Source organism: Thermobia domestica, chromosome 16 (assembly GCF_964235325.1).
Source record: "Thermobia domestica chromosome 16, izTheDome1.hap1.1, whole genome shotgun sequence".
NCBI lineage: Eukaryota > Metazoa > Arthropoda > Insecta > Zygentoma > Lepismatidae > Thermobia > Thermobia domestica.
In genome coordinates, this window is record NC_137469.1 from 157,162,396 (window position 1) to 157,178,898 (window position 16,503).

The 16,503-nt window shown below is 34.4% G+C and overlaps 1 protein-coding gene across 3 annotated transcripts in view; it reads left to right on the forward strand.

The window, feature by feature from the left end:
• LOC145673479 (glutamate receptor-interacting protein 1-like) overlaps positions 1 to 16,503 on the forward strand; it is a 310,017-nt gene that overhangs the window by 270,892 nt on the left and 22,622 nt on the right. For 2 of the 3 annotated variants that reach the window (XM_081743214.1, XM_081743212.1), the window contains exon 14: positions 8,808 to 8,999. In XM_081743214.1, coding sequence (XP_081599340.1) covers positions 8,808 to 8,999 — 192 coding nt within the window. The remainder of the gene's footprint in view (positions 1 to 8,807; positions 9,000 to 16,503) is intronic. The other variant, XM_081743213.1, reaches the window with a different exon arrangement.

A 16,503-nucleotide genomic window follows, 5' to 3' on the forward strand; every position in this document is an offset into this window, starting at 1 on the left:
TTTGGTCGGCTTCTTCAATCTTTGATGTGTGCATTTCAATATTAATTACGTTTCCTTTTATGCGTACGGTAGCAGGAAGGACACTGTCATTTATTACCATTGTAACAAGAATCAAGTCGGTTGAAGATTTCTCAAGTATCATTTTTTTGCTAATACTTGCAGCATTATTTTATTTTGAACGGCATTCCAGAATTTCAGTTTGGATTGGTATATGAGTCTCAGACTGAAGGCAAGCGAGATGAATAGATCCGGTTGTGCCTGACTGACGTACTCTCTTACTTTCTTTGAGTGAAGTGTCACAATAACTGTCAAAAATAAAATGCATTTCTTTGGCTGGGCATACTTTAGTGGTTCGTTCAATAACAGCGTTTATTGCTTCTCCAAAGTTATTAAATACTGACATTTTCAACATTCTTTACTGCGACATGAAATCAACAACTACAGTAGTCCGTGTTTGAAATTTTGGATGAAATGAGGTAGTCTTGTCGATATTTTTCTCCAAATGCGATACTTGCTCATACTATGTTAGTCTCGAAGGTGCCTCACCTTCAAACAACTAACTTGAATTTACGAGATCATGAGAGAGTATTTCTTGCATTGTCAAATCTCTTTCATTTGCAATGTGATTTTCTTCTGAATCTGTGCAAAATCCCTTGATTTGATTATGGCAGGTGTCACAGTTACGTTGTTTGTAGTAAGAGTTTCGAAGGTGGGGACACAGACTTTTTCAATTCTGTCAGTTTCTTTTCTTTAGTAAAGAAGCACTCTTTCCTAAATTTCTCATTGTTACTCCTTGTATCTCTTAATACACCTAAAAGTTTTGCCCTCATATCCTCAGAAACAATTTGCTTTGTCACAATGTTGTGTAAAATAAAATAACTATCAAATGTAAATTTATTACCTAATGCTATTATGAACTGAAGCAAACGATTGGCTTTGCTTCCCTGTTAATTCATGATGAACTGTTTCTGTGTGACTCACTACCTGTGCATTTATAAGATTGTTCCAAACATTGGCAATGGCGAGAACTTCATGATATGTCAGTTGCCATTCAGTGACGTACTGAGTTTTATGCGTTTGTCAATTATTCCTGCCGTACTTTGAATTGCTTCATATCTGGGCCCACTGCGTGTAATAGTGACGGCTTTCCAGAAACTACAAACTGACCATTCAAGAACTTTTCATGAAAGTAAGGACAATCTATTCCAAGGCGCTCCATTAATTCCAAATATCATGATTCATAACGTAAATAATTCAAGTAATTGAATTGCTGAAATATAGGGATTAATGACTCAACGGTCTCAACATATAATTCCAGTCTCTTCGCGATCAGACGTTACAAAGGTGTTGATGAGTCATTCAATGTTAAGGAACTTGTTGAGGTGATTGCAAAGTTCTGATTTCTCGTTACATTCATTCACAAATCTTAAATAGCAGTCTCTTAGTTGTTGACTTGAAACTAACAGTTGAGTATGGAGGAATTTACATTTTTCTTCTCTATTTTGCAAGGCCAGTTGAAACTGATTTACTTCTTTAAGCAAATTGCTGTATGCTTCCTTTTCGTTACTACTCCAATTCAAATCATTTTCTCGAGTACTTCAGAGACAATTAACATTCCTTAAAACGTCCGAACAAAACATTTTCCATTTAGTACATTCTTAACTGAATTCGCTCTGGAGATATCTGTTTCAACCAGAGCATCATCGAAACCGCTACCATGGAGATACTTCCCACCACACCGTAAAGCCACTTTTGTGGAATGAAACATTCTAAGCATTGGCAATATGTAATAAAATTCCTTTGGGTTACTTAGAACTATGTACACAACTGTACATAATACTCCTTCGTCGCAGAAGACCGGAAGGTTGGGTTGTCTCAATAGTTGTCTCACAGATTCAAAGATTTTAAGGGCAGTACACAGTAGCGTAATCGGTAACAGGGAAAGGAATAACTGGCAGAAACCCAACTTGTTTAAATGGTACAACTTTGGGTGAAATTAAAGAGTGTATATTTCTCCACGTTGGTGATACGAGCTGAGCGTCGCCTGAAAACGCACCACATCGAGTAAGAGAAATAACAAACTTAGATTTTACAGCACATGTGGATGCCTCATCAAATGAATGAATGCCAACATCCTCAGCTATTTTAAAGTTGTTCGGAAGAGCAGGGTTGGTTGTACTCTTCCTTCGATTTAGTATTTTTTTTTTTTCGACACGGTAGTTCACACAAAAGTTTACAAGTTCTGTTCATCAGTGCAGTTTGTGAAATCTTTTTTTCTGTGGATCTCTTCTGATGTTTTATGTTGAAAAAGAACTACGGCAGTACGATGGCTCTCAAATGTACCTGAGAGCGATGAATATCCTCAAAGTCGAACTTGTCAAGAACTTCTATTGTAAAGTCTCTTAAGTTGAAATGATTTGGTATCGGTGCGTCAGCTTTGGACCTCCTCCGAAATAAATTCCTGCGTACGCCCCTGACTATATTATATACAAGACTTCAATATATCATGAATATAAGATAATATTTGAATTCTCTGACCCCGAAAACTTATGATTCGACACCAAGATCACTTTTCTAGATGACTTAGTTCCTTAGTTATGTATGGTGATTGCTTATTTGGCGGCCATATTGGAAAATGGCGTCTGTGGAGGTAAGCGACCATAATTGAGATGTCTACCCAAGAAAAAATAGAAAGCGATAGGTCGAAGAACACGATGCAACAATAAAACTCCGTGCACCCACAAATTTTTACGGGCATGTACTGTGGATCCCGGACTAGGTCCTAGGCTACCATACCAAATTTTTAGATTTGGCAATTTCCAAAATTTAAGGGGGGTGGTCCTATGTACCCCTGCCAAAATTTAGGGGTGGGCCAAGGTACCCCTGCCAAAATTTAGAGGGGGTGGTCCTAGGTACCCCTAGGTCATTGACCTTTGACCTATGACGTCACAAAGGTCGGGGTCAAAGTCCAAACTTCGGCAAAGTGACGCGATTACTACTGTGGCTCACAATTATGTAATGATGTTCAGAGACTGCTTTAGAGAAACTAGCAACATAACTTGATCACAAAATTGAACATAAACACATTATTTTCATACATTTCCTTACAAGAATTTTATCCCTGTTCTCCGTGCACCATCCACCAATGCACATCCAAATCGATACATGCCTGGAGACGAAGAGGAACGCTGTCACACGCAGCGCGACAGAGCCGTACTAGTATCCTGTGAAAGTCTTCTGTGGTGGCTGCCTGCAATTCGACAAAATTGCGTATGTGATGTAGATACGCTTTGTCCTTTAAAACACCCCATAAGAAAAGTCAGGTGATAATAGAAATCGGGAGATCGAGCTGGCCACTCTAGAGATCCACGTCGAACGATCCGGCGGTTCGGGAACGTTGCGTTCAGCCACTTTCGCACTGATATGGCACTAATGGTTCTAAGTCCAATGACCGTTATCCCCTCTCTTAGACTACACAGTGTTGCCATATTGAAACTTTTTGTTCAGAATTACAAATACTACAGTCAGTCAAACATCAAATACATAATTATGGGACCTTGTATGTATTACAAGTGCGTTAAGTTTTCATCGTTTGGACTTCAATATTCCCTTTTATATGAGACAAAGACTTGGGGAGAACTATAATTCTTCTGGAAATTGAACTCTTATCTCTCGCTCTTAAGTATGTTACATTTGTAATGATTTGAAAGAGTATTCAGGATGGCAGCTGAGTTGTTAGACTTAATGTAAATATATGTAACGCATGTCATTTATTGTTTTAGTTTGCAACAACAAAATTGATCTGATCGAGCAACATATACTTCATATGCATTTCTTTGCTACGCGCCTATGGCGTGGGAGACCCGGGTTCGATTCCCGGTGGGAGCTCATGTGGTTCGGATTCCACGTTAATCAGTAGGTCCACGTCTCATATAGCCTCGCTGCTGAACGGGACGTTAAACTCAAAATCAACTCAACTCAAGCATTTCTTTGCTTTCTATTATTTAGTCTTTTTGATATGTGGTGAATGGTTTCTTCTGATGCTTATGCAGTTTTATCATTATGCAACAAATTAATTGATCAATTGCTTGTTAATTGGTATAATGATTTGATATGCCTTTTCATTATTATATTCCGTAACTTAACTGTGGAATTTATATCGGCTGAGTTTATTATTTGTAGAGACTGAATGGAAACAAACTGAATTAGATCAGCAACAAGTGTTAATAGTGCAAGTTAAGTGAAAACTTATAACAAACTTGCCGAAACCAAACTAGTAACTAGTACAGTCACAAACACAAGTTCAAAATAAGCCAGGGGAGTCATAAATTGAATAAAACATTGTGTTTTACATTAATTGTTAATTTGGAACAAATTTCAGACGTAAAAAATGAAAATCAATGTCTTTTTATGTTGCCTAATAATAATTTGTTTTCAACATAAGTTCAGTGTTTCATTTAATGAAAGCTTACAGTATTTTTAACCCTTTTGATTTTTTTTAGGTAAATTGTAGACTTTCAGTCAAGCAGGCACAGCATAATCCCTATTTATCCTAGGATCATGGTTCGTACCTCATTCACTTCAAAATAAAACAATTTTTTGAACTATACCATTCTCATATTCTTATTGTGTCTCTGAGGCGGGAAGTTTTGAGAGAAATTGGGACATTTTCTGTAATTTTTTTCATATTTTGAGCCCCATCCGGACCCACCTTCTATTAACACATAGACCTCAAAACCAACTAAAAAATACTAAGGGGTATGCTAAATGTGTGTATAAAAATTTCAAGCTTCTATCTTGAAAAGTAAGGGCTGAAAAAAATATTTACCAATGTGTTAAGAATATCCCCACAATATTCCAGATTCCCGCATAAACAGAATCTCGTGGAAATTTTCGTGAGACATCCTCTTACGTGCATCATGGTTCGTAGCTCATTCTCTTCAGAATAGAACAGCCTTGAAACTATACCATTCACATGTCTCCATCATGTATCTGAGGCGGAAAAATCACGAAGAAATGAATTTTTTTGTTAAAAATGTAATTTCTAAAAATCCTTTTTTGTCCCTCTGGAGCCTTCCGCAAACGCAGAGGTCTGAAACAAATCTGAAAAATACTAATCGGTGCAGTGAATGTTTGTGCAAAGTTTCAGTCTTCTGGGCGGAAAAGTAAGCCTACCAAAAAAATAATAAAAATAGTCCTAACAAAAAAATATATTTTTTAAAGTTATAACGTCATCATCCCCTATATCGCGACGCAGAAAGGCGTGAAACCATACATAACGTGTTCTACATTGGAGAAAACCGAAGTAGAAAGCTTTATTAGTACTTTTTTAATCGAATAATATATATATGCCACCCTATCGTATAAAAATCAACAATATAATTTAAAAGGGTTAATTAGAGAAATAAAATAAGACAGACCCAAATTCACAAACTATATTGAATTTAGTTCAGTTGTTTTATAATTTTGTTAGGAACTAATTTTAAAGATAACTCAAACAAAATAAATACCTTTACCATAAAAAATAAATATATTGACCTTTCAAAAGCATTTAACGTAGTGTCACGTGAAAATCTTTTAAAATGGCAAAATTATGGCATAAAAGAGAGTGCATTTAAATCGTTTAAATTGTATTTGGAAAATTGACAGCAAGTAATAGAAATAACATACATTAACAGCAAAACAAACTAATCTACACAGCAGATCGGGTATACAAACAATATTATGTGGAGCTCCACAAGTATCCATATTAGATTCATTATTACTTTTGATTTCTATTAACGATCTACTGGGTAATATTACACAAGCAGAGATATCCCTATCCGATATTATCATAAGCGGGAAAACTATGCAGATATTGAACGAAGGACAAATAAGATTATTTCTAAACTATCTCATTGGATTCAAGAGCATAAACTCAAATTAAATATTGAAAAAAAGCGCAAGCAATCAACTTCCATCACACGTGTAACAAACATATACAGTCTCTTGAATATCATACAAATACGAATAAGGAAGTAAACTATGTGAAATCGACCAAATTCTTTAAGAATTTGTATAAATGAAAACCTCTGCTGGGATGAACATATAACTATCCTTAGTAAATAATTAAATCAGATGTATTTCGTAATTAAAATACTTAAATTGTGTTGAAACTCTAAAAGCAATTTACTTTATACTTTTCCAGTCGTATTTGACATATGGCATGGTAATACTTACAGAACCAAAGTCATTTTTAAAATAAAAAACGAATAGTAAATATTGTGGTAACTGCTAAGCCTAAAAGTCACTTCAAACCAATATTAAAAAATTAAAAAAAAACTCTGTATATTTCCACTACCCCGTTTGTATCTTTTAAATTTACTAATATTTGTGAAGATACACCTAGAGTGTTATAACGCGAGTAGTGGAGGAGCATAATTACGATACGAGAAACAAATCTTTTCTGTTGTAGAACATGGAACTACATTATATGAGAAAGGATCTACATATGCGAGTATTATGCTTTACAAAAATTTCCCGAAGATCTAAACGCGCTGAAATCTATTACTAAGTTCAAAAAAAGAATTCCAGAAATATTTATTACACTGGTTTGGCTCAATAGAGAAGTATGTGGATTTCTAACAATATTAAAATTGGCATGTTCTGATGAGCGAAGCATGCAACATGATGTAAGGTTGATGTAACACGTAAGACACGATTTCAGTTCCATTACTTGTATTGACATCAGAAATGTGTAGGGACTTCTACATACACTAGAAGTAATGACTATTTACTCTAATTTAATTTTCAGTAATGATACCTGAAAAATTGTCTCATGTATGTATTTTATTGGATCAAAAGATCCAATATATTTCAGGCAAAAATTTTCTTGTAGGCCTTAATCTCGAGAACTACATACAGTGTAGCCAAACCAAAACTAACAATTTACTTAGTATGATGTGCTTATTCCGTAAAAACTATGAAATCTCGATTTAGGGATCGTTCAAAAATTTTGTGACCCCTGATCCAAAAAATTCAATGTATTTCATTCAATCAAACATTTTTGTACGCCTTATATCTGGAGTACTACATATAGTGTAGCCAAACCCAAACAATCACTTAACTCAGTATGATATGCTTATTCCGCAAAAAATACGAAAACTCAATTTAGGGGCCGTTCCAAACTTTTGTGACCCCTGATCCAAAATCCAATTATTGGCCAAGATCGCAATCTTTTAATGCTTTTTTTTTTTTTTATCATTCTTAAAATTCTTGGCCAAGATCGGAATCTTTTGATCTATTTTTTGGATGATTCCTAAAATTCTTGTTTATTGTTTAAATTGTGTAAATATCTACAATTTACTTGTCTACTTCAGATACACTGTTCAATGCAAAATGTATGATAATAAAGAACAAAAATAAACAATACAATATAATACAGTATACTTGTCAGAATTTCTTGCTAAGTTTATAGAAATAAAAGTTTTCGATTCATCTGCAATGATAGAATCTGGTATCTGTTACCTTAGTACATTTTATAAACTAACAAATAATATTTTTATATTTTCCATGAATTGTATATTTTGAGGTTCATCTTTTACTTGATTTCCTGAGTTCTAATATGTTGAGACTGTGATATTTAAGGTATTTGATCCACCACATATTTCTGAATTTTAATGAAAAAGCCGAATCGGTAACTAATAGTAATTATTTGATTAAAATCTAATAGTGCAATGCAAGTATATGCCAAGATGTACCATATCCATTGAAAATACGACAGAGAAATGATCTCTACTGCTTACTTTCTACTCGCAAATAATGAGTATTCTGGTACCCTATAGCATCTTCTCTTTATCTGTTTTATTTGCAAATATTGTAAAATTCTTTCAGGTAGAGCAAATTACTGTACACGGGAATTTGGACTCTCCCATCACCTTTTATTATAAAAGATATTCTTAAATACAAAATGTATACAAGTAGTTCCTCTAATATTTTTGGATAAGATAATGAAAGGAACCCAATGACCAAGCGTCTTAGGGTTTTTGTAGATGAGGTTTCCTCTCGGTGACCGGGCGTCGTGAGAGGGGTTAAGCTTGTGCGATTAGGTGTCTCTCGGTGACCGGGTGTCGTGAGAGAGGAAAGAAACCCAATGACCGTGCGTCTTAGGGCTTAAGGATAGGTATCGCTCGGTGACCAAACGTCGTGAGAGGGTAAGGTAAACCCAATGACCGGGCGCCTTAGGGCTTTAGGTGGTTTGATCAACCTAGATAGATTGATGTTTGTTGATGCGTGCTCCTCTCTTTTATTCTGGAGTGTAGGCTACCTTCGGTGGTCTTCGTCTTGCCGACTGCTGGCTAATGTGGGCGACTCCCCTTCGGGTCCGTCGTCTGCGTTGTTTTTGTTTAATATTGGCACGTGTAGTACAAACATGGTTATCGCATGTTATGGAAACATGCGGAACCTTACAATATTCAATGTTTTTCAATAGTAGAATTCTAATACAATTTTGATAAAATCAACTCATTAAAATAAGCTTAAAATCAACAAATTGGTGAAAATAAACTTGAATTGCGTTTACTTCCTGTCTAGTTGAAGAGTTTGAACGTGAGTTTATTTAATCTTTTAATCATTAAACTAAATTGATCCAGTTCAGTGCTCAAAGTTCATTCTTTTGCTTTATGTACTGGTAAGTTTTCCTGAGATCAGTCGTAACAAAGCTCTTAGCGATTTGTTTAAAATTATAAACCATTATAGTAAGGAAGTAGAGCATGTGTCGTAGTTGGTGGTCGGGTCATCATATATCTAATTGCACATTTTTTTCTTAGCAGAAAGCAGCTACGTTGGAAAGGACTTAGAGAATGATGAAGCTTTGGGGAAATATGAAGCAACTATTCCTTCCATAGACAGTGCCGTTGAGTCGTGGGACAGTTCGGTATTGGATCCGACTACTTCTGTCCGAAGCGCCTCTCCAGATGCTTCTTCTAAAAGAGGGTCCATCACGGAGGTTTATACATCAGGTACATAGACTTTTACAATTTTTTCGTTACTATAATTTATTACAAACTGTATTCCTACGATCATAAGGAAAGAAAAAAACAATGTTATTGAGTGTATATAATGAACTACTTACTAAGAACTAGTCTACACGTAATCAGACCACTAGAACAGTACACTATTAGTGTTTTCGCTAAAATACTTCATTAGATAGAAACAAAAGAAAAAAATTAAAGAACAAAGAAAAGTCAGGTGGACGCCTTGTTGGAATGCAGGGTATAGATTCAAGAAAGTTTCGCGATAAAGAAATTAGAAGTGATAACGTAAGAGCCAACGAAAGGAGAAATTATGATCACGCACAGAAACTGGCTTACTTACCACTGCCAAGTTAAAACAGAAAAGGGAAAGAAAAAAAAAGAAAGAAAGAAAGAAAGAAAGAAAACTCTGTAACATATGAGATGCATGGAATAAATCGTGAGTGGAAACCCTTCACCCCTGGTGGGGATATTCATGAAGCTATAAGCTTATGTCTAATTATATTAGAATATATTATCCATTTCTTAATTTCGAACATACTAGGTTCGATCGAAATGAGAAAACTCTTTATCGGACTTCTGAAGAAAATAAAATAAAATAAATAAATGCATGACCGTGTTTATTATATATGGAATTCCCAGTCACGACCCCCTTTTCAGTTTTATTAAAATAGAAGAAGAAGTAAAGAAGAGAAGAGAAAGTTGGGATAAGAAGAGAAGAAAAATAGAGAAAGTAAGAAAAAAAAAGGGAACTGTTACTGGATATTTTTGAGAAATATTGTAAAGGAAAGTGAATAATTATCGAATTGGGATTATTTCCAATAGCTATTGGGTGAATGTTTGGTATTAAGGTGATCAAAGGTAGACACATGTTAACCCATACCTCCCAGACCTAGATCCATGTAACTCCAACTACCGAATTATCCCAATCTAGCTCTGAGATAGATGAGAAAGTTGAATTTAACAGTATATTCAATATTTCCGAACGTTCTCGACTAATATCCAATATTTGAAAAAAAAAAAAAATTAAACACCGAAGTTGATGGCATGCTAGAATCGACCACAGGAAAAAAAAAAAAAAAAAAAAAACAAAGTAACACATCTATTTATTGAAACTTTTGACTCTCGAAGTTCTCTCATGATGATCGTTCGTCAGGCTATTTCCGTCCTTTTTGCTTACTTTATAGAGCCAACTTAGATTAAGTTAGTATTGACACCACGACTTTAATTGCCAACTACCATTAACTATAGTAACTCACACATATATATATCAAAAGAATCGGTGCACTTAATACTAAACCTACATTTCACTCACACTTACATTCATACAGGACAGTGTATACTTCAGGTTACATTTAGTTGAATTAAACTAACCTAACTACATTTCTATAGACATTTATTACATTTCAATAAAAGAAAACTTAGTTTGACATAACAGGAAAAATTTGATATATGAAGAAAGAATTTTTCATAAGCATGCACAGAAATCTGCTACTTTCAACAATATCAAATAACACATTTCTCTTTCTAGAGATATTAAAAGTTGGATTATATTAAAAAAAATATTTGACAAAAGACGAAAGACAAAAATTAAAAAAAAAAAAAAAATTCAAAGGTCAACATTAAACATATTTAAGATTCAGTGCAATGAATACATATCATTGTGAGCAAAGAAAGAAAAAAATATAATTGGTTAATCATTCAAAAAAAAAAAAAAGCACTTTAGTAGCATTTTATTGAGTCTCTGTCCCAAGAGGAGAAATTTCGATAATTTTATGAGTCTTTGTTCTCACGTCGATAGTAACTCCTTTTTCTACTCTCTTTATTCAATGTGATTGGTGTCCATGAGAGTATTTAATCGTTTTTGTTTTAACTATAGACAAATAAATTAGTTTCTTCATATTATATATAGAATTTTCATTTCGTCACTTGACGCACTTGGTATAAAATTTCAAAGTTTATTAAGATTAAAAAAAAAATATCGAATCCAGTCCCAGACATTGGGAACATATTTCCATAATACTGTATGTCTCAATGGAGTTAGGTCTCTGGACCTATCTAGGTCCTGTATTCACATTCCTAAATTATTACCAAAATCAGTTCATCGATATTTTTTTTCTGGTCTAGATCGTGTAGTCAAAAGATTCTAGTCACTGAATAGTTAGGTTTCCAATCGTAGGGGAAGGATTTGTTTCATAGTTTACTGATAGAAAGATTCGTTGGTGGGGCGCACTGTTTCGTAGTTTACTGAGTTCACTATGATCTCGCAAAATAAATTTGGATAAGGATTAGGGTTATTTTTACTTTTCTTACGACCTGCTACTTGTTCTATTTACATGCAGTATTTAACATGATATTCAACTTTAATAGTCACAAACATTAATAACAACTCAATAAGGAGTCATTTATTACAATTTACGCGGTAATACTGTATATTACAAATAGTTGGTCAGTGTCGGGTGTCAAAAAATCTATGGCAACCTAAAACAACCAGGGTAAATACCGAGCCCTTTACATACATACTCGTATATATATATATATATATATATATATATATATATATATATATATATATATATATATATATATATATATATATATATATATATATATATATTAATATTCCTCAATATAATCAATTTCACTCTAATATCAATCTCAGTATTTCGTCGACGTTTAAATTCTACATAACCTTTTTATATTCGATAAATATTCACATTTTATTGGCTCAAAGACAAAACTAAAACCCTGACTAACAAAAATTATTTTCTCTTCTCATAAGGTTGCGACATTGAACTATATATATATATAAACCCGATAATCGACAAAGATTCAATTTACTAAGATCCGCGTATAAAGAAATGGTTGATATTATTTAATAAGTTGACACAAAAGGTAGAAATACAACAAATAGAGCAGGTACATAACCCTTTAAACTATGTAAGTACATATATAGATGTATATACAGAGAAAGAAAAAAAATCAAGGTTATTTGAAACTAGTGGGCCCAAACGTCTAATACATACACCATATAACCAATCAATAGAAAGAAAAACCAGAAATCAATCGTCAATGGGTATAATTTGTACGATCGATGAATAACAAGTAAGTTTCTGGGAATCTGAAATTATAGTGTACCTTCTCGCCAGTTTCTCCCGTGGTGGATTGAATATCGCGAAAATGGTCCTGAGTTGTGCTGAAATACCTCCACGAATTGCATCCCTCGATGGCTCAGTTAGTACATAGATCGAAATAAGTGATATGAACATTGGATGTTTTCATGAGTTTCAGAAACCGGGGGGGGGGGGGGGGAGGAAGGCTGAAATTAAAAAATCTCGAAGCAAGAAGGAAGAAAGAGACAAGAGAGAGAAAGCGGCGCCAACGAAAGGAGAAAGATTAAAGTACTACTCACTACACAGAAGAGTGATCGAATTTAAATATATAACAACTCATAGCCAAAAATATTCACATATGCCGTAAGAGGGAGGTTTACTTAAATACGTAAACTAGGAGGGGGTCCTGCTGCCAAGGATGCAAGTCTGTGTCCATCAGATCCCAATCCCACAAGAGTTTGCTTGTAAGATTGAAATCCGAGCCCCGTATCCGGCCCAGACCAGTAGGATAAAAGGAGAGGGGGAAAAGACCAGGTAACTGCGTCCCCAATTTTGAAATCTCTAAGTAAAAAAAATATTCGACCCCTCAGAAGAACTAAGAAGGTTCAAGGACAGTAAAGAAACTAGAGTAAAAGTAATAGCTAAGATATCCCTAACTAATGATTTGCCAAAATAAAAAAAAAATTAAATAAACTAAATTTTGGATCGATTTCAATGACCAAACATCACCGATGGCTACCCTGCGCAGACATGCCAAAGTCTGGGACGTCGTTAATTTCCATCAACTAATTAAACTGAGAAAAGAAACGAAAATACTTAAGAGGGTCATGGGTCGACGTCCGGGTACGCGAAGGACATAAATCTTAATTTAGTAGTGGTTGATTTAATCGGATAGTCCGATCTAAGCTATATGAACACTGCATAATAAATAGGGTAAGCAACGAAGAAAAAAAAATCTCGGAGAGTCAATGAATGTTAAAGGTACAAATGACCGAACCTGTACTTTTCGATGATCACAGGATATAGCAGTTAGTTTTCTTAATTATCATTTCTGTCAACCTTTAGAAGTAATTCCCACATGATGCTACCCTATCTGTTGAAAGGCTTAAGATCCGGGGCTGTTAGTATGAGGTACTTAAATGCGAAGTAACATACAATTCCCAACTACACTTTACTATCCAAATAGCAAACTCGGTTGGATGAATGTACTGGTGTAGAAGTCAAAACGCGAGAGATTTTTTTTTTTTTTTTTAGTAAACGTATTCATATTCTCACTATATAATATACACTAGGCCTATCCATTTAAATATAGGTGTCATATCATCTCATTCACTTCACATTATAATCGTATTATTATTATATCGTTACATTTAATTATTATTTACTCATTTCCACACGAAGAAATATTTTACAGACACCCTATTTCATACATTTTACACGCAGGCCATACACATATTCACATTACGCACTAATAAACATATAATTATCATGATCCGTCACGCTTAAACTACTACACGATAACATTCATCGAACCACGGACTCTTTGTTTCGCAGCACCCAAATTATATTTACTTCGCAGTTTTGTTAAAAAAAAAAAAAAAAAAAAAAGTCAGGCGTGCACACACTGAAAGTTATATTGTCAACGATGATTTTATTTCTGATGTGCTGATAAAAGTAAAGCAACAATGGAATTTTTCTACAGCCACGGGAAAAGAGAATTTAATATTACATTTTGAAACAAACAATAACATCATGTGGGCTATTAAGAAGATAGGCGTTCTTGATTTCAGTGGATATTTCGATTGCTACTTGACCTAGCAAGCTGTAATTTTCAGAACTACGAGATCTCATGCTATTTCATCAAAACTTACACTCATTTGAACCGAAAACCATGTCCACGGGATGTAATTTAGAAATAAGGGGCCAAAATCAAACAAACTAAATCACTAACTCGTGCAATGACGTAATGTCAACAAACAACTGATTAGCAAAAACGGACATGATGGCGCTGTAGTGGAGACATAATTTACCGTGTACTGAAATATATACTTGTACTTATGAATCAGAAATCTAATATTTACTCTCGTTTAGTGTACTTTGAGTTAGACAAATGGTATTAAACTAACGCATATATACTACACTGTCCTAACCGTAGAAATCACGCACTCACACAGAACTACTAACTACACACACCACTATAAATACTACACATAAAAACTAACTACACAAGGACCATTTAATTACATGCATATTGGGGAAAAGTACTCCCTTGTTGGTATATAGAGTTGGCTCTATTAAACTTTATGGGGCAAAATGAGAAGAGTTAATCCTAGGTCCAATTGACCTGACCAACTGTTTACAAAATGATTACTAAAGATTGATGCCCTGGGGGCACCTTAACGAGGTTTATTGAGGGACCCTTCCCCTGAGAGGGGAAAAGGCCCTAAAACAAACAATAACTAACCCATTCCCCCGCTAGAACTGGTTCAATTTGGAAATGAATAGGAGCCCCTTTTTGTTAGCTTAAGCTGCCATTATGATAATTAGTATTACTGCTATGAAACCTACCATGTACATGCAGTTATTGATTTTAAAAAAATATCACATTTACCAGATACACGAACGAAACACACAAAACAGGTCGTATTGTCCCTAATCCCTAACTGAATTCGAAAAGATAAGGAAAAAAAAAAAAAATCACTTTCCTATACTGTCTATCCTATCTGGACAGCAAACATGGCTTCCTGCAAACCGAAATCCTGTATTTCACTTAACTATCCACTGTTTCTTTAATAAAAATACATATTTTTGTGCTCCTAAACAGTCTTCAATGTTTCCACTATGAAATTAAATCAGATTTTTACCTGAATTCTATTAAAATCCTAGTCCTTCCCAGTTGAAATGTGACAGTACACGTTACGAGCTGTGCGTCCAGATGCGTCCTTGATTATTATGATAACATTGCGCCGAAAACGACACGGATTGGAAAATTCCACCAATGAGGTCGGAGTCTTCCAGCCGCGGAAATTACAATGCGAATAGAAATTTGGCAAATCCAGATATAACCAGATCTGAAAGTGACTATGGACTAGTGAAAGGGGGTGAGGGAAAGTTTAGGTACCTGACTAAATTCTACATTGGTCTGAAACTAAGAAAATTTATATCCAATGACGGAACTATTTTTTGGTATGACGTCAGTCTGATAAACCTTGTTACTATTCAACTAGTAGATGCGAAAATGGGATTTACACTTAATCAAAATATAAATAAATATATTATTCAGTTATATATATAATATAAATATAATATGATTACTAACGAAACCTTTCGATTCATTACATTTAATTTGAAGTAAGGAGAGTAAATAAATTGTGTAATTAAACCGAAATCGAATAAAAAAATTTTACTAGGTACAGAGTGCGTAGAAAAAAGTTGCCATTACTTTCAACTGTAATGGTACATTACAAAGTAAGTACTAGATCAGAAGGAGAATTTACCAGGGAAAGAACTGATCATCAAGGAAATATTGAAATTAATGGATGAATGAAGAAACTGTAAGAATATCAACAATAACGAGGCTAAGGAGCAGTATAAAAGAATAAGAAATGAAACCAATCAAGAGTCCAGATTAGAAAAGGAGGAATTGATAAGAACAAAGCTTAAATGGAACAGAATGTGAAGGCGGGAGGAGAAAATGTGTGATAAAATGATTAAAAGAAACTTTAAACCACCAAAGAGCATATAAAAAAAAAGAGAGGGAGACCTATGATGAAGCTGAAGATGAAGTGAAAACATGGAAGAGTTACTTTAAAAGATTTTATGAAGTGATAAGCAATGAGAGAAACTGGAAAACATAGGCGAAGTACAAGAGACAAGAGGAAACTTTATACTTCGGTCCGAGCTCGACAAAGCATTTCAAGATCTGGAACATGGACAAGCCCCAGGTATAGACAAGACATCAACTAAAATCACACCGTACAAAGTGTGGGACAGGAAGTTGACATGTTGTTTAATCAATAACATTTATGAAGAAGGGAAGGTTCACCCAGATTTCCAGTACTGAGAACTGCGAAGACCATAAAATGATAAAACTTTCCGACACATGCTTCAAAAATGTTGACAAAAGTAATCTATAGGAGATGGGGAAATTAAGATAGCAGCAGCACTAGCAGAGGATCAATTTGGTTTCAGAAAGAACATCGGAACCAGGAAACAGTAGTTGTGTTAAAAGAATTACGTGAAGCGAAAATCCGAGTTGTGAAATCAACTTATTTATCATTTATGAATTTGGAGAAAAAGTTTGATAATTCAGAATGAAAAATATCCTCAAAATACTGAAGAATTTGAGTAAACTATAAGGAGCAAAAAGAATAGAAGGC